General features: G+C 38.3%; 1 protein-coding gene across 1 annotated transcript; it reads right to left on the bottom strand.

Annotated features, from left to right (window-relative positions):
• Positions 1-1,936: 1,936 nt before the first annotated feature.
• Positions 1,937-26,688, bottom strand: actr5 (actin related protein 5). The gene is made up of 9 exons (XM_059561372.1): positions 26,253-26,688; positions 20,824-21,062; positions 19,646-19,815; positions 18,746-18,963; positions 18,536-18,673; positions 18,286-18,384; positions 18,036-18,172; positions 2,599-2,731; positions 1,937-2,304 (listed from the first exon to the last, which is right to left on the bottom strand). The coding sequence occupies exons 1-9, from the start codon at positions 26,637-26,639 to the stop codon at positions 2,023-2,025; spliced, it is 1,803 nt and encodes a 600-aa protein (XP_059417355.1). The 5' UTR covers positions 26,640-26,688; the 3' UTR covers positions 1,937-2,022.

Here is a 26,688-nt window from a genome sequence, read left to right on the forward strand (position 1 = left end):
TCACAAAACTAAAGTTTAATTGACAGCAGTGGTCCTAGAGGAAAAGTTGTTTGGAATGAGAGTTCTGTCTTATATGAATATTGTTTGTCTGTGTCTGTGGGGTGGTGTTGGCGCAGTGGATAAGACACATGCCTTTGGTGTGAGAGACCCGGGTTCGAATCCACTGTGTGACACCAATGTGTCCCTGAGCAAGACACTTAACCCCTAGTTGCTCCAGAGGCGTGCGACCTCTGACATATATAGCAATTGTAAGTCGCTTTGGATAAAAGCGTCAGCTAAATTAATAAATGTAAAAAAAAAAAAAAAAAAACACAATATGCAATGAAAAATACAATTTCTCACGCCCGTTACCAACGGTTTAGGATTTATGAGTGATTTTGTATTTTGATAGTTGTACCGCCCACCCCCATCAGGCCGAATGGGTGAGACTTGTAGGTTACATTGTAGGTGAGGACTACAAACATTCTAAGTTTCAACTGTCTGTGACTAACAGTTTGGTCGGCCCAATCAGTTTTACGCAGAGATTGCAGTTACAATAGGGTTTTAGAGCTACGTGCTTGAACACGTAAAAATGATGTGAAATGTGGATGTTTTTTTATCTCTAAAGAATATAAGGTGAATAAACTATTCTTAATCAACTCAATTTTGCCCCTTCTTTCAGGTGCTTGGTTCACACTTGAGTGTATCACCAGCTCAATAGTCTTTGGTTTGAGTTGGAACGGTTTCCTATAGTTCAGTGTGCTGCCGGACTAAATGGGGTGCTGAAAGATTTTGCAAAAACCAGCATCACAGAATCGTATTCTGTCAGTCTGTAAATTGTAAATTGGCTCATTTGGAGTCAGATTGACTGTCAGGCATGTCCAAAAGAGAGCTTTGATTATCTAGTAGATCTGTGCTGCTTGCGCCACAATCTTTTTTTTAGACGTTCAGTCCAAATAGGTAAACTGATTCAACTAGGTCACCAAAAGAACAGGTTCAAAAGAATATTTAATTGGAAGACCATTTGCCTGAAGTTATGGATTACAGGTACTGTATTTTCCGGACTATAAGTCGCACTTTTTTTTCATAGTTTGGCTGGTCCTGCGTCTTATAGTCAGGTGCGACTTATCAAAATTCACTTGACATGAACCAAGAGAAATGAATCAAGAGAAAACATTACCGTCTCCAGCCGCGAGAGGGTGCTCTATGCTGCTCTTGAAAACACAGTGCAAACTCTGAAATGCCAGAGTTAAAAAAAATTATAATAAATTAAATTGAAATTAAAATTCTAAAATTTCTCCATTAATTCTTTAACAGAAATTTACTAAAATTAGGTTAATTGACAAAAATTTACTTGATCATCTAAATCCTGCCTGACATCTGAATTGCATTTCTCTTCAGTAGCTACATTAGAATAAAATATGCATATGCTTTTTGTGAGATAAGAACAGCACATGCACATCGATAATTCATATTTCACTGTGTCTGAACAGTCGTCGTGATTTTGCCAAGTTAGACATGTTCCTGGACCAACAGCTTTTGATGATCCTGGATCAACATTATTGTTTAAAATATAGACTTGACCCAATCCCTACCCCTAAACCTAACCCTACTTTTATTCCTAAAATCAGAGGGAAATGATAGCTGATAAACAAGAGTGTAGAAGCACCTAACTCTGATTGTAAGCCTAAAACAGATATTTCCTGAAAGGTTTTATCTCAGTTCTGACTGGTTGATTGGGATGTTGTACTTGGTGAAATCACGCTCACCGTGTCTGAAGACATCAGCAGCAGCAGCAACAACACTTCGCATTTATAAATGTGAAACTCTCTTCCTTTATATACCAAAGAAGACACACTTAACAAACACACTATCTTCTAGAAAATGTAAATGCTAATCACTAATAACATTGTCAAATATACATGTCAACAGTATAAACAGGCCTTAAACTGATGTGCAAGAATGTTTTGATGGCTACTGAAATGCCATGCAGTTTCAAAGGTCCAAACTGTCAGAAGTCTCCATCAATCAGGACAACACATTTCAAGCCAGGGAAATGTCATTGTCCTTGTCATTGCTGGTGGTGTCAGGAAGGCTTGTGTCTGTCAAGCATTTTCCCATAAGTGTTTGTTTTGTGGCTGATGATGTTTTATTGAGTTTCATGGGTATGAAGATGTTTGAGGCACAGTGCTCTCTCAAATATTCCCCACCGTTTTCTTCATAATCTTGACGGCTGATCCACCCCTGAGCTTCAGCGGGGTTTGTAAGTGCCCATTCACATGCCCCAAACCAAGGATCCAGAGCTGGCCGTCTCGCCAGAGACACCTACCAGACCAGAGATACATAATCAAATCACACGATTTGTATCATAATATAATTGTATCAGTTTTGTATCAGTATAATAGCCGAATTGTATCAGTATAATAGCCACTTAAGAATAATAGGTAAAACATCCTTTGAAACTGAACAAAGGAGATGCTTTTTGTAAACAAACATGCCTTTTCAATTTTCATGTTTTTACTGAATGTGCGGTAAAGATGAGTCACCCCCACAATCTAGGAAACTATGCTTTTTTTTTGGATCACAGAATAATTCAAGTAGTTACTGTGGATATCAAACCTTAAAATGCGACTGGAATGGTCTGATTGCAAGCAGGTCTCTCTGCACTCTTTCTTTTAGTCCGGGGTACTGCAGGTTTCCTCCAGTCAAAAACACATTCTTCACAAGTGCCTCCTGCAGTTCAGGCGGGTACCTACAAACACACACACACACACACACACACACACACACACACACACACACACACACACACACACACACACACACACACACACAGACACACACACAGACACACACACACAGACACACACACACAGACACACACACACACACAGAGAGACACACACACACAGAGAGACACACACACACACACACAGACACACCACTGAAATCAGAGCACTGCATTTTTTTTAAAGTTTTTTTGTTCAGATTCAAACTAAATTCAAACACAATTCCCTCTCACGATTTATTGCTTTTGCTTCTCACAAATCTTCACACAATCATGCAGCACGTATCAGAAAATCTCACTCCGGCGCGGTTAAGGCTCCCACTCACTGATCAATAACTGAACCGCGCTATTGCCCACCTCTTCCAATCGATCCAGGGACTGCTAAATGGAGCGATCACACTAGTCAAATGAACCAGGCTTTTGGGGGTCAAACGGGCTCCAACACGGTTAAGGTTTCCTAGTGTGAGCACACCCTAATTATTATGCCGCACCCCACACACAAGTCTCTACCCACCCATCAAGTGGGCAGTAGGAAGGTGCATATCAGAATTAGTTGCACCCTTGGTATATATGATCAAAAGGTTTGCTGTGAAAATAATTCTGCATTGTTAATGGTTGTTGGCGGCTGTACTGCGTTTGAGCTCCGTCACTATATTCTTTTCATTGACTATTTTTAACCCAAAAATCAATTTTATACATCATCGTTTCAGTTTATATAACGTGTGAATATATCCTCTATTGTATTCTACAACAAAAACAATCAGAGCGCCTCGCTATCACTAGTTTTATTTTGATCTCCCGGGTCCGCTATTAGCTTTTAGCCCGTTAGCATCAGCGGCGTGGTTGCGCTAACATTGCTAATACTCTATTCACACACATTACCACTGCTGTACTCACTGTTACTTGCTTTAATGGCGGATGAATGTCTCCACTCTGTGCAGCTCGAGCTCGATGCCGTGGGGAAGCAGATTCGCGACCTGGAGGAAAGGCAGGCCCAGCTGAGAGAGCGGAGAACAGCGCTGGAATCATCCCGGGCTGACGCTCACAAGTCCGGGGTAAGTATACAGCGATCTGCTAACAGTCCCACCACGTCTACTCCGTGTGTTTCTCTGCACAGGCCCGGTGCACCCAGGACGCGATCTTCCCAGATGTCCTTCACTGCGACGCCGGGACACCACGGACCCTGGGTGCATCCACAGCGGAGGACGCGAGCCGGGTCCCGGGCGACGACTTCCCCCCCCCCTGCCTTCGACATCTCCATCCGGAACCGCTTCGCTCCCCTCCGCGAGACAGGACGCGACGCTGTGATCATCGGAGACTCCATCGTCCGACACGTAAGTGCTACGTTAGCCGAAGGTAAAGTGCACACTCATTGTTTGCCTGGTGCTCGTGTTCTCGATGTTTCTGCGCAGATACCCGCGATCCTGAAGGTCGACGAGAGCCCCAGAGCGGTCGTGCTTCACGCCGGGGTTAACGACACCACGCTGCGGCAGACGGAGACGCTGAAGAGGGACTTCAGCAGCCTGATCGAGACGGTTCGCAGCACGACGCCCGCGGCGACGATCGTCGTGTCAGGACCATTGCCCACGTATCGACGAGGACACGAAAGGTTCAGTAGACTTTTTGCTTTAAATGAATGGCTGTTGTCATGGTGTAAAGAACAGAAACTGCTATTTGTTAATAACTGGAATCTTTTTTGGGAGCGTCCTAGGCTGTTTCGCGCTGATGGATTACACCCCAGCAGAATCGGAGCGGAGCTGCTCTCTGACAACATCTCCAGGACACTTCGCTCCATGTGACTAGTAAGACAATTCTCTAATAACTATTATGATGAGTTTTGTTCCACCCGCTTAAATGATAAAAGTACTTGTGCTGTAAAAACTATTAAGACTGTGTCTGTTCCCCGAATAGTGAGGTCAAAATATAATGTAGGATCTAGAAAAAATCTTATCGTAATTAAACCAGAAAAATGTAAAGTAAATGAACAAAAACAATTTTTAAAGTTTGGGCTCATAAATATTAGATCACTCACACCCAAAGCAGTTATTGTAAATGAAATGATCACAGAAAATAGTTTTGATGTACTCTGCTTGACTGAAACCTGGCGAAAACCAAATGATTATTTTGGTCTAAATGAGTCTACTCCACCAAACTACTGTTATAAGCATGAGCCCCGTCAGACTGGTCGTGGAGGAGGTGTTGCAACAATATATAGTGATATTCTCAATGTTACCCAGAAAACAGGATACAGGTTTAACTCTTTTGAAATACTTCTGCTAAATGTTACACTGTCAGACATGCAAAAGAAGTCTAATGTATCTCTTGCTCTGGCTACTGTGTATAGACCACCAGGGCCGTATACAGAATTCCTAAAAGAATTTGCAGATTTCCTCTCAGACCTTCTAGTTACAGTTGATAAGGCGCTAATCATGGGAGATTTTAATATTCACGTTGATAATGCAAATGATACATTAGGACTTGCGTTTACTGACCTAATAAACTCCTTTGGACTCAAGCAAAATGTCACCGGGCCCACTCATCGTTTTAATCATACACTAGATCTAATTATATCGCATGGAATCGATCTTACTGCTATAGATATTGTACCCCAATGTGATGATATTACAGACCATTTCCTTGTATCGTGCATGCTGCGTATAACTGATATTAACTATATGTCTCAGCGTTACCGTCTGGGCAGAACTATTGTTCCAGCCACCAAAGACAGATTCGCAAATAACCTGCCTGATCTATCTCAACTGCTATTTGTACCCAAAAATACACATGAATTAGACGAAATTACTGACAACATGGGCACTATTTTCTCTAATACATTAGAAGCTGTTGCCCCCATCAAATTGAAAAAGGTTAGAGAAAAACGTACTGTGCCATGGTATAACAGTAATACTCACTCTCTCAAGAAAGTAACTCGTAGTCTTGAACGCAAATGGAGAAAAACTAACTTGGAAGTTTTTAAAACTGCATGGAAAAACAGTATGTCCAGCTATAGACAGGCTCTAAAAACTGCTAGGGCAGAGCATATCCACAAACTCATTGAAAATAACCAAAACAATCCAAGGTTTTTATTTAGCACAGTGGCTAAATTAACAAATTACCAGACGCCACCTGATTCAAATATTCCACCAACGTTAAATAGTAATGACTTTATGAATTTCTTCACTGATAAAATAGATAACATTAGAAATACAATAGCAAATGTAGATTCTACAGCGTCTAACACTTCAGTTTCATCCATCGCACCCAAAGATAAACTGCAGTGCTTTACAAATATAGGACAGGAAGAGCTAAATAAACTTATCACTGTATCTAAACCAACAACATGTTTATTAGATCCTGTACCCACTAAATTACTAAAAGAGCTGTTACCTGTAGCCGAAGAACCGCTTCTCAATATCATTAACTCGTCGTTATCTTTAGGTCACGTCCCAAAACCATTCAAGCTGGCGGTTATCAAGCCTCTTATTAAGAAACCAAAACTAGATCCTAGTGTACTGGCAAATTATAGGCCTATTTCAAATCTTCCATTTATGTCTAAAATTTTAGAAAAAGTTGTGTCTGCTCAATTGAGCACCTTCCTGCATAAAAATGATCTGTATGAAGAATTTCAGTCAGGTTTTAGGCCCCACCATAGCACAGAAACTGCACTTGTTAAAATTACAAATGACCTGCTTCTTGCGTCAGATCAAGGCTGCATCTCATTTCTAGTCTTACTTGATCTTAGTGCTGCGTTCGACACCATAGATCATGACATACTCATAGATCGATTACAAAACTATACAGGTATTCAAGGGCAGGCTCTAAGATGGTTTAGATCCTACCTGTCCGATCGCTACCATTTTGTTTACTTAAATGGGGTGTCATCTCATTTATCATCAGTAAAATATGGAGTGCCACAAGGATCCGTCCTAGGTCCCCTTCTATTTTCAATATACATGTTGCCCCTTGGTAATATTATTAGAAAATACGGAATTAGCTTCCACTGTTATGCTGATGATACTCAGCTATATATTTCAACGAGACCAGATGAAACTTCCCAATTATCTAAGCTAACAGAGTGTGTTAAAAATGTAAAAGATTGGATGACAAATAATTTTCTCCAATTAAATTTGAATAAGACAGAGATATTAATTATTGGACCAAAAAACACCACACAGAATCTTGTAGATTACAATCTGCAACTAGACGGATGTACTGTTACTTCCTCTACAGTCAGAAATCTGGGTGTTATATTGGACAGCAATTTGTCTTTTGAAAATCATATTTCCAATGTTACAAAAACCGCATTCTTCCATCTTAGAAACATTGCCAAGCTACGAAACATGTTATCTGTTTCTGATGCAGAAAAGCTAGTTCATGCTTTCATGACCTCTAGACTGGACTATTGTAATGCACTTCTAGGTGGTTGTCCTGCTTCTTCAATAAACAAGCTACAGGTCGTCCAAAATGCAGCAGCTAGAGTCCTTACCAGGTCAAGAAAATATGATCATATTACCCCTATTTTACAGTCTCTGCACTGGCTACCTATTAATTTCCGTATCAGTTACAAATTATCATTACTTACCTATAAGGCCCTAAATGGTTTAGCTCCTGCGTACCTAACTAGCCTTCTACCACGCTACAACCCATCACGCACCCTAAGGTCACAAAACGCTGGACTTTTGGTAGTTCCTAGGATAGCAAAGTCCACTAAAGGAGGTAGAGCTTTTTCACATTTGGCTCCCAAACTCTGGAATAGCCTTCCTGATAATGTTCGGGGTTCAGACACACTCTCTCTGTTTAAATCTAGATTAAAAACGCATCTCTTTCGCCAAGCATTCGAATAATGTATCTCTTAAATTGTGAGTGTAGTTGCATCTGCATTTTTATTCTTTAGCTTGGGTTAAACTAATTTTACTTTGTTGGATCAGCAGCTATGCTAATGATGTCTCTATTTTGTTTCTATGTTTTGCCACGGGATTTACATCCCGTGGTAACTAGGATTTACACAAGCTCCAGTCTGGATCCAGAACACCTGAGAAGAGATGATGCTGACCCTCAGAGGACCCCAGATGATGCTAACCTTGAATCAACAAACAGAACTAACAAATATTGCTACATGTGTGACTGCATCCTATAAATTACTATTAATTAATAATATTGATAGTTCATCATCTAGCTGACTACGTCTTGTATTATTATTATTATTATTTTTATTTTTCTAAAATCCTGTCAAACGTGCACAAACTACTAGCTACTACTAAATATTGTAGAAACATAATTTTCTGTAAAGTTGCTTTGTAACGATTTGTATTGTAAAAAGCGCTATACAAATAAACATGAATTGAATTGAATTGAATTGTTAATCATTTTGATGTTTTGAAATGGCCATAACAGAAGCTTGGTTATGTAGCCAGTGACCCATTTCTTGACAAATAATCCATTGTCAAATGATTTCAAATGAATAATAATGATATAAAAAAATCATATCGGCTAAAAAAAAAAAAAAAAAAAAAAAAAATTAAAATGATTACTACAGATTTATTTTCACAACCTTCCTTGATCATATTTACCATGGGTGCCAATAATTCTGACCATGAGTGTAAATATAGATATTTATTTATATTTATACAGTCTATATGTTCACACTTTAAATTAAATTAATGCATTTAGCAGACGCTTTTATCCAAAGCAACTTACATTGCATTCAGTCTAACAATTTTTCCTAACTTTAGTTTGGGAAACAATTCTCACTATTAACTAGTAGTTAATACTTATTAATAGTTAGCAAGGAAGTTAAGGTTAGCTATGGGGTAGGATTAAGAGACTTAAAAATATTATGCAAAGTAAGGCAGTAATATGTGATATGGATGCTAATAAGCAGCTAGTTAACAATGAGAATTGGTCTCTAAACCAAAGTCTTACCAAAAACACGAAATTTGACAAACTGTGTTGTCTGAGCTAAATTCTGAATCGAAATCATCCCCAAATGCGTGTGTAAGGAATTTTGCTTGAAGGGGACCAATTTTACTGCTAAATCAATCTGACAAGAAAGAAGGACGAAACAAAAAAATTTCATCAAACATTCAATAGCCCTTAAACAAGGAGTAAATGCACAAAAAAAAGTAACAAGGAGTACTACTTAGTTTGTAACTACATCAGCTACTAAAATTAGTTACACCACGATTACTTGGGGCATAACTTCAAGTCACAAATAAGGCAATCAATGAATGGTCAAAGATAGAGGTCCATCATCATTAGCGTTCTGGCGGGAATAAGCCAACTGGCATCGTAGCACATCGTAGTAAGCTAGATCGATATTGAAATGCCATATCAATAAATGTGGTCTCTACTGGATTACTGACGTGCAAAACAACATGCAGTGAATAAAAACGGCTGTTTTAGATTAGTGAGTACGTTAGAATTCTATGACATTTTATGATTTACAGACCCTAGTTGTTATCTCCGTGGTGCAACATTTTATTTTAGTGAAGCATAAATCACAACTTAGTAATAATTTATATTGTAATTAAGCTACCTTTGAACCTACACACAGCTGGTGCAACAGGCTGCAGAATAACATCTGAAGCTATTGCGTTTGTTGTGATTATACTTTCTTTCTGTTTCTGCTTCAGATACTATACCACAATATCTGAAAAACTTTTGAAACTGTGTTTTGTGAAAATTATAAAATAAATAAATACAGCGATAATACCGACGATGCCTTGCTTTTTTTTGACAGACTGACAGTTGTCGTGGTTTCTATGTCAATAAAATGGCCGCCGTAAACATTGATGACATAGAACGAATAAACCCTATACTGCCGACGTTGTCTTTGCTGTATCAGTATGTTATATATTAATGTTAAACATCCAAATGTAGACTGGTCTGTCTGTCGGCGCACAGAGCCACGCAGTCGCAGACAGCACGAGAAATGCGTGTATACCGAATTCCCTTGTATTTCTTATCAATTTGTGTTTGAACGAAAAAAATATATAAAAATAATGTGCTCGAAAAAATAAGTCAAAGTGTCTGTTTCAATGAGTTTCCCCGTAAACGCAGTCAGAGAAAGAAAATAGATGCGTGTCATTACCATAGATACATGCATTCGTCTTAAAGGGACAGCAACCCAATATACCTGCAGCTGTTTGTGTCACCAAAGTTTATCAAAAAAAAAAAGAGAAAGAGAAAAAAAAAACATTTTTGTAGCTAAAGGTAAACTGTATTAATAGTATGAACCATATTTAATGTATACAGTGAAGGCAGTGTTATTTTACATTTGATTATTCAATGTCTGTAACTTAATACAGTTAATTTACCCGAGAAACCAAAAGCACTGCTTTATTTCACATGTATTTTTGTTCTTTTGCATTTATAAATGCTTGTACTTTGTTTATTATTTTCTATGCAGAGGCACTAGGCCTACCCTACAAAATTACCCCTATCATCCTAGAACTTCACAAAAAGAGCTACTCAAATCATCAGGTGATATTGTTTTCAGGAAGAAGAGGAAGGAGTAGTAAAGCAAGAAGAAGTGATAGTTTTTCAGAATTTCATTTTACTCTACGTGCCTGTAGGGGTGGGATGGCAGGGGTTGGTGGCAATGTAAGTATCTAGATATTTGCAGCAGGGCAAGGGAAAACATCCCAAGACCATTATCCCACCTTCAACACTGGTCCATATAATATTGCCTACAATATATCGTGTAGCAAGGTAGTCTTCAGAACCTTTAATAATTAAATTTTAAGGGACCCCCCGAGAGTCCTAAGTCATTTCGAACCCTGGTTGCTGGTCCCCAGTGACTTTCTTTTTTTTTCTTTCTACTATCGAAGTCAGTGGGGACCAGCAACTGTTTTCTTACCCACATTCTTCAAAATCTATAAATTTTTAGTGCTGGGCAACAATTAAGTCTTTTCAATCACAATTAATCACACTGTTGTGCACAAAACTAAAAATGCATTCAAAAGAAGTGTATTGTGCACTTTTTCCATTTAAAAGTAGGCCTACTGCTATATGAACAAAATTGTAATAACATTTGGTTTATAACAATACTCTCATTGAAATATTTGTCCTGGTTCTCCGAAATGTACACAAGAAGCATGTGTGTCGTTAGGCTTTTTTTTTAACAGCGCTATAGCATTTAGCTCCATAAACTGTACACAAATTCGCGATCGCCTCAGAGTCATTCCCCTTAAAATTCATGTGAAAATGTTGGCAGACCTCCCCGTCTTTCAGCGCGCTCTTCAATCCGCAGACCACGGCAGAGCAGCACGATCAGACTCAAACAGAAACAGACGACACGAGGTGTGTGTTTATCGACAGATTGTTAGAATATCTGTATCTGTGCAGTAGGCTTGTTGCGATAGTCGGTGTTACCGGTGATACACGGTGTTAAACCCACCTACCGGTCATAGCACTTGACCACCGGCACCGTCCCCATAGTGTTGAAGTTTTAGCCTATAGCAATAAAGCACTTAATTCAGTTTGTGACTACGTGCCTTCGTAATTTAGCGTAAGCGGAACGAGCGCCGCAGTAAAGCAGCAGGTGTAAGTTACGATTTCATTTATCATTTGAGGAGAGTGAGGCGAGCTAACTGGCAAAGGATGGCGGAAGATCTGGTTTCGAAGCGAAATGCAAAAGCACCTATTTGGAAATATTTTGGATTCAAACCAAATGCCAACAGGGAACCTGAAAACGTTAACGAGGCAACCTGTAAACTTTGCCTGATGAAAGTGGCAGCATCCGGAGGTAACACTTCGAATTTACACGCACATCTTCAAGCACACCACAAAAATTAAGCGGCCAAGATGGGTCCAGCGGCAAAAAATCGACCACAAAAGCCTGACACACAAACACAGCCTTCGATAAGTGGTGTATTTGCGCGAAGCACAAAATATAAAAGGGACAGTGCGAGGTGGAACGCGTGCACTGACGCAGTGACGAAATACATATGCAAAGAAATGGTGTCTTTTAATACTGTTGAAAAGCAATCTTTCAGAGACCTCATAACCACACTCGACAGCCAATATGACCCCTTATATGTCTCTGACTGTCCATTTTATTGATACTGAATGGGGACTACAATCAAAATGCCTACAAACTAGTTTTTTGCCAGAGGATCACACTGCAGCTAACTTGGCCGACGCTTTGCAGGAGGCCCTAAGTGATTGGGGATTAGACGAGAATAAAATATCTTGTATCACAACGGACAGTGGAGCTAATGTAAAAGCAGCTGTTCGTAATTTAGGCTGGCCCTGGTTAAGCTGCTTTGAGCACAACCTAAACCTAGCTGTGTCCAACACAATCGACAAGACAGAGAAAGCCCGCACAGACCGTGCTCTAGCAGTGTGTCGTGCAATAAACGGCATGTTCTCCCACAGCTGGAGAAGGAGAAGCCGAGCTTGGCCTTCCTGAACACTCGCTGGTGACGCTAAGTTTATTGTAGCCTCAAATAGTTTGTGACAAAAGCATCTGTTAACAAAAAAAAAACATTAAAACAATGATAATAAATAATTATAATAAACCATATTTTTAATTATTAATATTTTTATATGTTTTAATAGTGATTTGTAATATTGCATTTTTAAACGACTGGTTATAACGACTGGCTATAACAAATGTTTTTATTTTCTCCCATGAGGACTGTGCAACTCGCTGGGGATATAAGCAGAAAATGATTGATAGGATGCTAGAGCAGAGGCCGGCCATCAATCTTGCAGATGACCGTAAAGCAAATGTGAGCATCACATGGCAAGACGAGGATGTTTTGCAATCGGTAAATAAAGCGTTGAAACCAGTAAGCGAGTTCACCGACATCCTGTCCGGCGAGAACTATGTTACCGTGTCATCGCTTCTGCCTATGCTGCATCTCATTAAAGAGGACACTTTGGCCCCATCAAATGAGGATGGACAACTGACAGCCAGCCTAAAAGCCGGCGTCATAGCTATTTTAGATGAGAAATATGAAGCGCTGCCTGAAGAAAGCAAGGAGCTTATGCGCAAGGCGACTTTCCTGGACCCGCACTACCGGGTTAACTACGATCCAAATGTTGATGAGACTAGGAGGATAATTGAGGAAGAAGCGGTCCTTTTGGGTAGGAGAGAACAGTCAGCGCAACCCGTGACAGAACAGGAAGGGGGAAATAAGGATGAAAGCGCCGAGGAGCCGCCGCACAAGAGGAAAACACTAGCAAGTTTATTAAAAAGAAAAACGGGCGCTGCATCAACACAGACTGTTCCAGAAAGGGTGCTCACAGAAATCGCAACTTATGTTCAGGAGCCCGAGTCCTCCATTAATCCTGAGACAGATCCTCTGGTGTGGTGGAAAGAAAATCAAAATAGGCTCCCCGTTTTGGCAAAAGTAGCCAAAAAATATCTTTGTGTTTGTGCAACAAGCTGCGCATCCGAGAGAGTGTTCAGCACGATGGGAAACATAATCACCCCAACAAGATCTCTTTTGAAACCAGAAATGGTAAATATGTTGGCTTTTCTGGCCAGGAATATGAATGTATAAGAATGTATGCAACAAGCAGTGTGATTACGTTTTGTTCCCTGTTGCAATTTAAAATGAAGGTTTTTTCGTTTATTTCTCATTTAGCCTATTTATAATTTTTTTATACAGCGTATGCAGTTAATAGGCCTACCTATTTTTTTAACAGCTTAACGTGAGTTTCATTTTTATATTAGTTTTTTTTTTGCAAGTGTCCAGTGATTATTCGGGTAGGCTACCTTATTTAACGAAGTTTTTGATGTTCGTTCGTTGGTTGGTTGTGCGGTGTTTTTTTTTTTTTTTTGCTGAAAAAGGCAGGCACTTTATTTAACGAATAGTGAATTTTTTAATATAATTTCTTGTTTGATACTTGCACGATGTGTGCAGTGGTTCGTTTTGTTAATGAATGCACTTTAAAGGTGTTTCATAAGTGCTTTTGTTTAGTTTTTGCATGGTGTGTTAAGTTATTATTCATTTTGCAATAAAGATGTGTGTAATACAAGTGTCTTATTGTTTTGTGTATTTTTATTAAGAATAAAATAAATTAACCCATGATTAAATCAAACAAATGCTACTGAATTGCCGCTAATTAAAGTGAAAGTAAATTGAGATGTGTGCACGTCTGCACGACCGCATTTTCGGCCACCCGAAATCCCCGACACGCAACCCCGGTGACACCGGGATTACTGGTTTTTTTACAAGTCGATTAACCGGTGGAAAAAAATCCATCACCGCAACATCCCTACTGTGCAGTTCTTTGTCATAAATACAGTTTACAAAAGGTCACGAGATAGCAATCTGTTTCTCATCTAATGTAAAGTTTTCGCTCATCACACCACAGCTGTTTCCTCCAGCGAAAATCTAGCCCTTAACACATATGAATGCATACTTTAATTATACTTATTTAAATATACTTAATTTTATTATACTTAATACATACACTGCTGTGCAAAAGTCTTAGGCACGTTAGTATTTTCACCCAAAATAATGGTGTTCGTTTTTTTTATATTCGATTTTTATCTTTTGCTGTAGTGTGTCAGTAGAAATTATCAGTTTACATTTAATTTGTCTCAGTTTCATCTGTTTCTTCATGTAATCACCAACAGATTTGGTGATGGTGAGATCAGATCTCTGTGTGGAGCACCGGCTGTTGTCAAAATCTCAGTAGATTATTATTACAATTAATGGCTAAATGATGTTTGGAAATGTAAACTCATATTTTCTACTGACGCACTACAGCAAAAGATAGAAATAACTAGCTTAAAATCCTTTTTTGGGATGAAAATACTAATGTGCCTAAGACTTTTGCACAGTACTGTACTTTACAAACGACATTGTTGCTACTTTATAAATAATGACCATTCAGTCATTTACAGAACTGATTAAAGACAGTGACAGACAGCACTCATTTTAACTAAATATCAGAGTGATTGACAGATACAGTAGAAACATTATGTGCGGTTTTGTATTAAACAATGACCCAGATCATGTCATTTATTAGCCTTATAAGGAAAGTTTGGTAAATGAGAGCATCTAATGTAGAGCTGAAGATTTGTCAGGTTCGGGCTTAATTTATATAATTTTACACGGGCTCAGGCTTGAGCTCCGGTTTGCGAGGTAAATTAGCGTTCATGTGAGGTGTTTTGATTAGAAAAATGCAAAAATGTATGCTGAGTAGGTGTAACAGAGGCTTGCCTCTGGCGATTATGGTTTGATTGCACCAGCAACTAAAGCAAAGTCTGAGGTGTGGAAAGGTGAGTTATATTGCTGTATAAATAAAACCTGTATAAATGACTCATTCTTGACAAAAGGCAAAAGAGCTGTGTGCGTGCGCACATTTGAATAATGTCGGGCTGTAAACGGGTTCGGGCTTTTAAAAAGCTGTCAATCAAAATGCACTTGTCGGTCTCGGGCCGAAACCTGTTTACAGCTCTAATCCAAGGAACATGTGAAAGCTATGGATTTATTTTAAATATTTTAAATGTTCTTTAATGTCATCAATAGTTTTTTGTGGCTCTTTTTTTTTCTGGTTCGGGCACCGTTTAGGCACCAGTACCGTTTTAAATAGTGTTGTCACGGTACCAAAATGTCAGTATTCGGTACTAATACCAGTTCAGTATTCGGTACTGATACCAGTGAAAATCCACAGTTCTCTGTACCAATTTCGGTACCAAAGCAAAACACAAAAATAGTCCAATAAAAAAAAAAAAACACTTTTTCACTAAAAATAAAACCAATGCCATTCTTTATACTTATTTACAATTATGTTTAAAGTTTTTCAATAGTAGTAGCAGTATCACATACATTCTACTAAATAATATTAATATTTCTAGCACAATGCCTTTATGTAAAAATGGTTTTTATTTTGAAAAAAAAAAAAAAAACGCATATTTTGACACTGGTTTTACTCAAATGAAACGGTAAAGTGCTTGTGAAGTGACTCAGAACAGTTCTGGTGATGTTGTTTATGTATTTATGTCCTCATTGAGACGGCAGATGCTGAAATTACTGCAAGCGTCACGCGCTTCAGTTTATGTAGTAAACAAACCATTCATTCATTCACACAGAGACATAGAGGACATTGAGGATTCATATTTCAACCAACTTTTCCAACTTTTGCAACTTAACATTTATAGATAGTGGTCCATACGGAGATTTGATTTGATTAATTTATGCTAACTTTGACTAATTCCGTAACTGTCCATATTAAAATGTAAGTTTAATTTTCATGATTGGATTTTGAGATTCCGTCCGCATTTTCGGCTTTGCGGAAATCATAGCACTGTATGCGTCAAGAACCAGGTTGACCGGGTCCTCTGTACCACCGGTACTTACAGAAACCTGGTACCGTCACATTTTCATTTTTTTTGTACCGTATCATACTTTTTCGAATACTGGTGTAACGTCAGTGCTTTTCCGATTTCATATGGGACTCCACCGCTTTAACTTCCATTGTCCTGAGTTTAAAGGTGTTTTGCCACATCTTGCAAGTCGCCTCATAATCGTTGCTTGTACCAGCTAACCAATCTCTATATTTAACATCCTTTAGCCTAATCGCATTGAACTTGCGTTTACATATTTTTTTCTCTTCTTCCTTTTGTGGGAGTACGTAATACGTTGCCGTAAATGCCGCGCACAATCACCTGAGCAAGCAAATCCACAAAGAATAAATTGTAAAATGCTAATTAGTAAATTTTTCTCCACTCCTTTATTAATCAAAATGCAAGTTTAATTAATTAAAACCATGAAACATACATTTTCACATTAATTTTATAAAAGTTGAACAAAAATAATGTTTATGGCCCTAATAAATGTTTTATTTTTTCTTACCATATTTTTTTTATTGTTACCAATTTCTGTGTTTTAGCACGTATAATTATTTGAATGCACAAACAATTTTACTTTATTTTTTTCTTTAAGAAGCCTTATCATTTTGTCCCCTCAAAATTGTGTATTTACATTTGTATTGTTATCAAATCAAGGCATGAAACATTCATTTCATTTATCTTTTAATTACTGAAAATTAAGCAAACTTTTTTGCAAACAAATTGGATTTACAGTATTAAAATTAAAACGTCTGTGTGTTGTTGTGTCTGTGTACTGGAAGCTTATGTCACTAAAACAAATTCCTTGTATGTGCAAGCATACTTGGCAATAAAGCTCTTACTGATTCTGATTTCAACATTTACTATTACTATTAGTATTACTTTTATTATTATACTACTACTTGTATGGTTCACTACTTTTTTTTATTTTTATAAATAAAGTTTAAAAGTTTAAACTTTTTTAGTTTTTGTTCAGTACCCATATTACAAGCTATCAGTTAATTAATCGGTATCGGCCAGTGTGGTCCAACCAAGCTATCGGTATCGGCGAAATCCACTATTGGTCAACCTCTACTAAAAATGACAATTAAAACTAATTAGCATTAAATTATTATTTATTATTCGATATTGTTTGCTCTTGTGATTGTGCGCGGCATTTATGGCAACTTGTTACGATTGATTCTGAAATATTGTGTGGAAGACTCCACCTCCTCCCGGCGACGACACTGACCCCGGACAGCGTGAGGAGATCCTTCAGCAGGAACTGGATTCCTTGATTACGTCCGCGTTTTAGACATCACAGAAATCATAGGGCCTACAATCACAGGGCCCTTGAATACTTAATGATTATTTAATCAAAACAAAAGAGCAGTTCTAGGAGAACTCACCGGTATCACACACATTCTGGCACGTGCCGCGTTCAACTCGAGCAGCGGTCTTTAACGGTTTATTTATTCACCAAACGGACAAAAGTTTACTTCAAGAATGAACAATGAGGCATAGATAAGTTTGAAGTTCGGTGTTTAAAAAAATGGAGCAAACAGAAAGATTTTCGATGAAAATGCTCAATATACCATTCATTATGTAACGTTACATTAACAACGATTCGGGGCGAATATAATGTAATTTAATGGAAAACTATGTGAATGGTGCTCAGTGGCAGGCCAGGATTTTCTGTCAGTTAAATCCGGGTCTGAAGATTCTTGCTCTGTTCCGCAGGCAGCATCACGTGTCTAAGCAAATGGCACGTGCTGTCAGTGATTTCAACCACTAGAGGCTGCTCTCGCACTGTACAATGAAAACATACCCCTCTCAGCCGCTCCAGCAACAGAAAACTATAGACATGGATTTTTGCCAATAACCGATTGTTCCAGCAATAGACATCGGTGCTGATTAATCAATTAATGATTAATGCCATCTAAAATTTATGTTAAAATCGGGTTAATAAGTACTCACTGTTCCAGAACAAACTGCATTGTCTCCATCAGGCCCATCTGCTCCTCTCCGATCAGAGATGGCTGGAATAAGATCTCCGGCACACGCAGACGCTCTGTGCCCACGAACAGATGATACTCGGCCTTGTTTAACAATGGCTAACACAAAATAGATAAAGAGAGCAAAAAGAGCATATAAGAATACGAATACTATGAACAAATCTCGATGTGTTCAAGAATACTGTACAGAGTTGACGTTACTCTAAGATTACCTGGATGGCACTGGTAGTTTTGCCAGACTCATCATTGTCCTGATTTAAATCTGGTGCCATTTCACCAACATCTTCTGCAGGTTGCTCCACCTCTGCAGTCTGATTCAACAGTTTTGCACGAAAATAAATTTGCAAAACATAATCATTCCCTCCCCCATTCTATCATGTTTTATTATTTATATTCAGTAATCCATTCGAATCAAAGACAACACAAGGTCAGAAACACAAAAGTATGTCTGCATCCACAAACCTCAGCCTTCATGAGCCTGTTCTGCTCCACGCTCATGCTAAGTTTTTGGATGTAAGATTGCAGCTCCTCAGCTGAGTCCATGTTGAGCTCCACCAGACTCCTGTGAAACAGTTCCAGAGAGCCGTCCTCCAGCAGCTCCTGATGGGAGTATGACTGTTACTGTGTGCAAACAGGAGCTCATTTCACCTCTCTGTATTGAAACGTGTATACCTGCACAGACAGAAGCATTTCCAGTCGTTTCTGGTCTTCTTGTAGTTTCTCTTCTCTACGGCGACTGTTGATTTCCTGTAGTCGGCGGAGCTGTTGCGTTTTCCTCTCGTTCTTCTCCTCAACGCTCACGCAAACGCCAGCTGCCCGCCCTGAAAATGGCAGCTGCACCCGGTGAACTTCCCTCTCGTAAAAGCTAGGACTTCGCCACTTCTCCAGCTCTGTCTCACAATTTATGAAAGCATGAAATCAGAAGCAGAAAGCACTTAATGTAGTGAAACAACAAAACTAATTTTATACTGAAAGAAACCAAAATTCTAATTAATTTATAATCAATCAATTAATAAGATTTATGTAATAACTAACACAAAAAAACTGAGTTTAAAAAGGCATTTTTTTTCTTTTTCAAAAGCATTTTTCAAAGGCTCAATTTTAGTCTCATCAGACCAAGCAAGTTTTCCTCTAAATTGCTGAAATAATTTTCTTGCAATTAAAGGTCCCATATTGTCAAAACTGAAATCTCCTGGCTTTTTTCACGATAACTGAGGTCCAGGGGCTATTTAATTACCATATACGTTTCAAAACAGAGTAAAATGCACACAGCCTGCATAAAGTAGCCATGATTTTGGTTTGAATGGGCTGTCTCCAGTTTCCCCTTTGTTTTCTACTTCCAGCTAGTGCTGTGATGTTGGCTGACCACAGCTAGCTGTGGTTGGCCTGGCCATGTGTCACTCAGAAAACAACAGGCCAATCAGAAGAGAGGCTCAAGAACATTAATTAGACAATTTTTGGTACTTATACCGCAAATATATATTCTTAAGGACATCAAAACCTAAAATAATACTCCATAAAGGTTTACATTATGTGACCTTTAAGTGCAGAATTGCAGGACTGCTGGTTTACCATGCTGGTAGTCTAGTGCAACATAGCTGTGCTGATGCAGGAGCTCCTCCATGCGGCTCAGTGTGATGGCAGCCTGGTTCGCCGGGTATTTCAGCTGCAGCAGTCTCTGGAGGTATGATGCGGCCTCACCTCCACCCAAATTCACACGCTTACAATTGAAAGCATCCAGTCTGCAATTTAAAATCATACATATTCAAGTGATATGTGCCATTTAAATGTTTTAAATGCCTAAGGTAGTTTTATATAAAAAAAATTCCCATTTCTTGTTGAAACTCAATATTTTCTGTTCATGAGGTAAACTGGCAGTGTGTGTGCTTCAATGCATTATTTTAACATGTTATTTTTATCTCTCCTTATTGTTTTTAAGTAGGGACGCAGACAATTATGGGTCGAAATCAAAAACGCCAATTCTGAATGCACTTAGCCAAAACCAGAAAATGCTTTTTAATAATTAGGCTAATTTATTATTTTATTAAATAGAAAATAATTTTGTAAGACTTTTTTAATTTAACTAAATTTTAGCGTACACCCCTTGATGCCAGCCGTTTCGTGCTGAGTGTACACCATCCTAAAGCTCGTCAAAGAAGATCTGTCAGGGCTCTCTTCGTTTTCTCTCTTCTTCAGCCCTTTTTTTGGCCAGCTAATATTAACCAATATAAAATCTACATTAAAGTTAGGAATGTAAGGATAAAATCTGTTAATATATCATTTGTAGTTGTGATGCTCATAAATCTTTGGTGAGTGCTCCAAAATTTTAGCTGGTGCTCCTAACTTTTTTAAGTTGGGATGAAGTAGTGCTGTAAGATCACATTTATTTGAATGCATTAATTATAATACTAATGTGAATTTATTATTGAGAGAGAGAGAGAGAGAGAGAGAGAGAGAGAGAGAGATGAAAGTTGTGTGACAATGAACAATGAACCTGTGAGTTTAGTTAGCTACTTCCAAAAACAGCAATTACTTCCCCATTTTACAACTGTCACTATCTTGAAAAAAAAGGAAGTTGAATTAACTTTATACATAATCATCCCTTTTAATTTTAAATTTGACTGAAATGTGTTGTTAAAGCTCTGCGACCTGATCAATGGTTGCCAGCTCTTCCACAGACCCCTTCCCTGTAATTCATCTCCCGAACAGGAACACATTTAAACGGACATGAGACAGTGACGGGTTGTTACCTGCCATTGATGACGGGCAGCACGTGGGAGCAGTGGTACCCTGATGACAGCACAAGTCCTGTAGAGGGCAGATCTGCTGCATCCCTGACACTGTTATGATAGAAGCTGAACAGACTGTCCACACCATACGCCACCCGAGGCACTCCGTAACACTCAAAGAGCAGCTCAGACATCATCTGTCTGCAGTGCAGCGGGTTACAGGGCGGCTCGGTGACGACCACAGGGTGATCCACATGACTCTGAGGGCACAAAGGTGAACGGGTCATTTCTGAACAATTTTAGTTTGGACTGCCAACTTTTGTTAAATACTTTTAAAATGTATCTTTTTTTTTTAATAGCAGGGAAAAAAATATTACTGACAGGTGAGAAAGGTGAAAGTTATGATTAACAGCAGTTGTATGCACCTTCTTCCACAGTTCAATGTTTTCTATGTGTGATTCGATACAATGGGAGCCACAAGACTGATTACTCTTTCCATTGCCAAACACATCGATGGATTTAAAAGAAAGCACAAACTGAACAAAATAGCAGCGTTTACAAAGACAGTTTCATTATACAGTTTCTAGGGGTGTGCACGGATAGTCGAACATTCGAATATTCGTTCTGCTCTAATTATTCGATAAATAAAAATGATATTCGAATTTCGCAAACTTTCTGTGATTCTCCACGGCATATTTGAAGATGTATGCAAGCAAAAAATAATTAATTAATGAATAAGGGGCCGTTCACATATCGCGCCTAAAAACGCGTTGAAAACGCCAGGCGCGCCGCTTTCTCCTTCTTATCAAACGTTTGGGCAGAAGCGCTCCTGAGGCGTCTGCCGTTGCTAATCAACAATGACGCGCTCTCTTCATGAAGACGCGGAAATTTCAGCAAAGGATAAATGGATTTGAAGCACAAAAAAAATCGCTTTCAGTAGCTCTGCTACTAAATTTATTTCAAAATGGCAATCCATATACAGCTATGATCAGCTGTTCCTTCATCTTAGCTGAGCTTTCAACGTTGTCACGGGAAAGGATGAAGCTGAATGTTTAGTTCTTGTCACATGACCTGCGCTGCGCTTGGGGCTCTCTGAAAAGTTGTGATGTTTTTAACTCGATGCGGTGCGGACGCGCCTGGAAAAAACGGGACCGCGTCGCACCACGATCGCTTCCATTATGAGCGCGCATACCGCGCGCCTACATTGGAAATAACGAGCTTGAGCGCGCAAAAGACGCGATATGTGAACGGCCCTAAGAACTGCGGTCTTCTACTTCAAATATGCCGTGGAGAATCACAGAAAGTGACCGAATTCAAGAACATTGTTGCAGCATCTCTCATGCAATGAATAAACACCGCTAACTTGGAGAATGCAGTGAAAACTCCTCTTCTCGCATCTGCCCTAGACCCTTGGCACAAACATCTCAGGTTTCTCGATGAAAACATGAGAGAAGTAAGAAAAAAAAAACTTTATTGAACATTATCAGAACATTTTCCTTGATGCGAGTGGTACGTCACCAACGATGAAGAAGATGCAATGCCCACTCGTCTGAAAAGGCAGTTCTCCAGCGATGATTACAGAGAGTCCAGCCGAGACGAGTGGGAACAGTTCTTGCTGGAGCCATGTATTCCACCAGATGAGGATCCCATTCAGTGGTGAAACCAAAACACGAAGCGCTTCACAAAACGTATTCTCTTAGCACACCGTTATTTGTGAGTCCCGACAACGTCTGTGCAGTCAGAGCGCGTTTTCTCCGCGGCCGGCCTTATTGTTAACAGACTAAGGAGCCGACTTTCCCTCGATCATGTTTACATGCCCGTATTTCTTAACAAGAACATTTGAAACGATAGAAAAAAAGCAAACAAGATTTGCTGACAGTTTCAAAGTTAAGTGTAGGCTACGTTCTACAACAGCCTAATTGCTGCAGGCTGCTTTACGTTTTTTCTTTGTTCACTTTTTTTTTTTTGCTTTTAATCTGTACTTTTGTTTGTTTGCACGCATTGTTAAAGGTTTTCAGCTACAAAACACGATGTGTAATGTTCAAGCTTATTGTGTGAAAAATAACGTCTGTCTCATTAAACTTAATTTAAATAAACTAATATTCGAATATTCGTTTTTTGTGAGCTCAAATATTCGAATGTGATATTTGCGGAAAACGCCCATCCCTAACAGTTTCATCATTTAAAAGTGCTCATGTAAAAGTAGACCATCCGTAAACTACTTTAAAAAGTAACATTTCTGGAAAAAAAAACTACTTTGTTACAGTAATGAGAGTATTTGAAATGAGTTACTTTACACCCCTGTAATAACACATCTCTGATCGGTTTAACTCATCTGGATTACAGTGAGCCAATTAATTCATTTCCTTTATTATTATTATATTTTTATATAAATATGGGCTAATGCTAACCTGGGCTAGCTTTATAGCCAGTTTTCCTCATTACGATTACTTTGTTGTTTGTACACATTTCACTCACTGATATTTTACATTATTTCTGAATGTAATAATAACATGCAAGTTGTGCGGTTTCTTTTTTTCATGTTTATTTAATGCTATACTAGATGTAAAGAGGAAAAGATTAAATGAAGCAGCTACAGGGATCAGACACAGCACATTAAAGAGAGTCAAAGCCACATTTATAGTTTGTATAATATGATTAAATTGACAGACTTTGAAAGCTGAGACTAATTAACAAAACACAAAGTTAACGTCACTGTTTCAGATCTCCAAAACTAATTTAGTTAATTTGATGAAATCACCTTATAGTCTGTGATTAATTGCGATTAATTGCATTGTTATGCACAAAACTAACAATGCATTCAAAAGTATTGTATTGTGCACTTTTTTCATTTAAAAGTGCTGCTATATGAACAAAAGTGCAGTAACATTAGGTTTGCAAACAGTTTTAACAAATAAGGTGTGCTTTTTTACAGCAGTATTCCTTATGTAGTAGCAGTTAAATTATTTCCAATTGACAATAAATACAGCTGATTCAATTATAAACGAAACTAGTGAATGGACTGTTGATTCATTCACTTACAGATTAATTCAAGGAATGGAACACATTGCTTTACACTGTTGTATAAAATTATTAGCATATTTATGTGCTGATATTTATTTTTTCTTTCATTGATCCAAGTGTTTCTAGACTCTCAAGATGTGTTTTGTTTTTTAAGTCGGACTCAGTGACATACTCATCAGCTCTCCAATCGTCTATCATTGCGTCACAGTTACACATATAGCACAAAGTTACACGTTTTTTAAAGTCTGTGAACTGTCTGTGGTTTTAAGAGAAGCTCGAAGAGGCTCGTGGCATGAAACTTTGTTCCCACTGACACTTAAAACCCTCTTAGATACCAAAGACTTTTGCACTCTCTCCGTCTATATGATGAAAACTGGTAAATATAACCAAAAATATAAAAAGAAATTCCCTAATAGTAAATCCAACTGGCCATAGTCTATGTTTCAGTAATCTCAATCACAAACAATACAGCTGAGGTCAGATCATTGATCATTGATCAGATCATTGTCGGCTGTATTGTTTGTGTTTGTGATCGCTGAATAAATGCACTTAATCGACCGCTGATGTTTGAATAGAGAAACATAAGGCCATTTGGATTTACTATTAGGGAATTTCACTGTTATATTTACCAGTTTTCATCATATAGACAGAGAGAGTGCAAAAGTCTTTGGTATTCATTTATAGATAAGGAATAGCTGTGTGCTTCAGCAACAGTTTCCCCATCTGTGGGAACATAGTTTCATGCCACAGAGCTTCTCTTAAAACCACAGACAGTTTTCAGACTTGTGTTCTTGGCTAAAAAAACAACTTGTAAAATAAAATAAAAATTAAAAATACCCAGTTGCATAGTTTAAATTGTGAATTGCATGCACTAAAAAGGTGACAGAATGCACTTTCTGTACTTGTTTTGCACTGCTTCAGTTACATATAGACCTACATGTGTTCATTAAATAAAAAGCACTAAGTGATCACTTGGTTTAGATTTTTAACTTGAACATTACCTTTAAAATTAGCTGTTTAATCTAAATTGTTTTTGTTTTTGTAGTGGTTTCGTTTTGTTTTTTTGATGGGCAAAAGAAAATCATGTTTTTCTTTATTATTATTTAAATGCAAACATAGAGATATATACCGAATGTCGTAAAACTTTTTTCATTTTTATATTTTATCACCCAGCCCTAATGTTCATTCTACTTCTGCTAATAACATTTATATGAAAGGGTCACAATTCAATGTAAGTGTTTATAAGTGTTCATTAGTAGTTACTTCCTAGTTATATTTCTTGAAACTTAACTAGTAGATAATTAATAGTAGTTCTTCAGGAGGTATGACAGAATATATTAGTTATTGTCGATTACTGTTACTTAACACAATCATAAAATTGTATTACATACTGATTAGTTAACATCTTCCTTAGTAGCTAACATGGGTGAGTTAAGTGTTAATGAATAATCACCTGTTAGTTCTTCAATAATTCCTTATTAGTTATGCAGGAAGTAAGAAACAGTATTCTAAAGTGTTACAGATATTTGTAATAAAACTGGTTATAGGCTACGAATGGTAATAAAAACATGGCTAGCCTACTTTACTTTTATAATTACTATAGTAATATCATTGCTAATTTCCATGAGGAATTGTGTATAATAATATTAAACAAAAGTTAATAGATTATGACATCCCAAAATATCAGGGAGTGAGATGTATTTAATTGTGATGAAGGATGGTCACTGTGCAGGGGACAGGACTAATAATGACCGATCACTGCAGAGGAAGTACAAAATTGAACAAAAATGTGATTATAATATTGTAATTGATGTTTACAGGTATGATTAAATCAAGGCAATTCAAATTTCAATCAATTGATTTTTATTTTTATTTTTATAAAGCTACAAATTAGAACTAGAAGGTTTTGAAAATATATGGAGGCATTGTGTTATGTTACTGAAAAGGAAATTTACTTTTTACATTTTCTATAACATATCAATCAAAATCTTCACAAAAGATCAAGCGCCTAAAGGTCTCCGCGCGTTAATTCGAATAGTTTGTTTTCCCCACACGTCATAAACGGTTATGACGTTTTCGTGGGCGTTACCAGCAATGCCGGACAAGTCTATTAAAAAGAAGTGGAGAAAATTTTAAACGAAAAAAACAAACAAAAAAACACCGGAATCGAGAAAATTTAAAACGTAAATAATGGAATTTTGGGGGGGGAATTTTATAGGGCCCTAAAAGAGACAAAATAACTTAACTTGACAAAAACAAGATGTCCACCGGTTTATCTCTGCAAATCCTTCATCCACCTCACAGTCATCTCTCGTCAGAGTACACAAACACGCATGTGTGCATCGATGCATACACAAAACACTTAGAACACCTGTCAGTTTACAGAACATGGCATAGTAGGTTGCACCGATAAACATCTACATTACCTGTGTGCTTATTCCGAGGTGCGTGAAGACGTAATCAAAGATGAGCTCCTGCATGTCAAAATTAACCACCAAGTTTCGGTCAAACGCACTCTTGAAAGTCCAGCGCAGCGGCTCGAGGCTAGGGATGTCGTTCCCCACGTGCGCGTCACTGCGAGCGGCTCCTCTGCTGCGCGCCGCTACCGATCTGAACACGAGCCGCGGCTGATCCAGCGGAGAAACACCGCTCGCCCATCCCGCGCGGCACTGGAACGAGCCGTTATCCACTACTATCGGCGCAGGACAAGGCTCCAGACATTCCCTCTCCACGGAGAATACTGGATCGGGCGAACATTTATAATCCTCAAAAGTGTAAACATTGCGTTTATCGTTCATGGTCCTGAACAACATAAACAGGCTTCTTCGTCACCGATTGTTCGTGTCCGCAGCTCATTATCGC

The sequence above is a fragment of the Carassius carassius genome, chromosome 11, assembly GCF_963082965.1.
Source record: "Carassius carassius chromosome 11, fCarCar2.1, whole genome shotgun sequence".
In the NCBI taxonomy this organism is placed as follows: domain Eukaryota; kingdom Metazoa; phylum Chordata; class Actinopteri; order Cypriniformes; family Cyprinidae; genus Carassius; species Carassius carassius.

Excerpts from the sequence above, each read along its gene's own strand:
- actr5 (XM_059561372.1), bottom strand. The coding sequence starts at position 26,639 with ATGTTGTTCAGGACCATGAACGATAAACGCAATGTTTACACTTTTGAG. Across the intron at positions 19,816-20,823 it reads CTGCCCGTCATCAATGGCAG|ACTGGATGCTTTCAATTGTA; the intron begins GTAACAACCCGT and ends TTTAAATTGCAG. Across the intron at positions 18,173-18,285 it reads AAACTACCAGTGCCATCCAG|CCATTGTTAAACAAGGCCGA; the intron begins GTAATCTTAGAG and ends ATTTTGTGTTAG.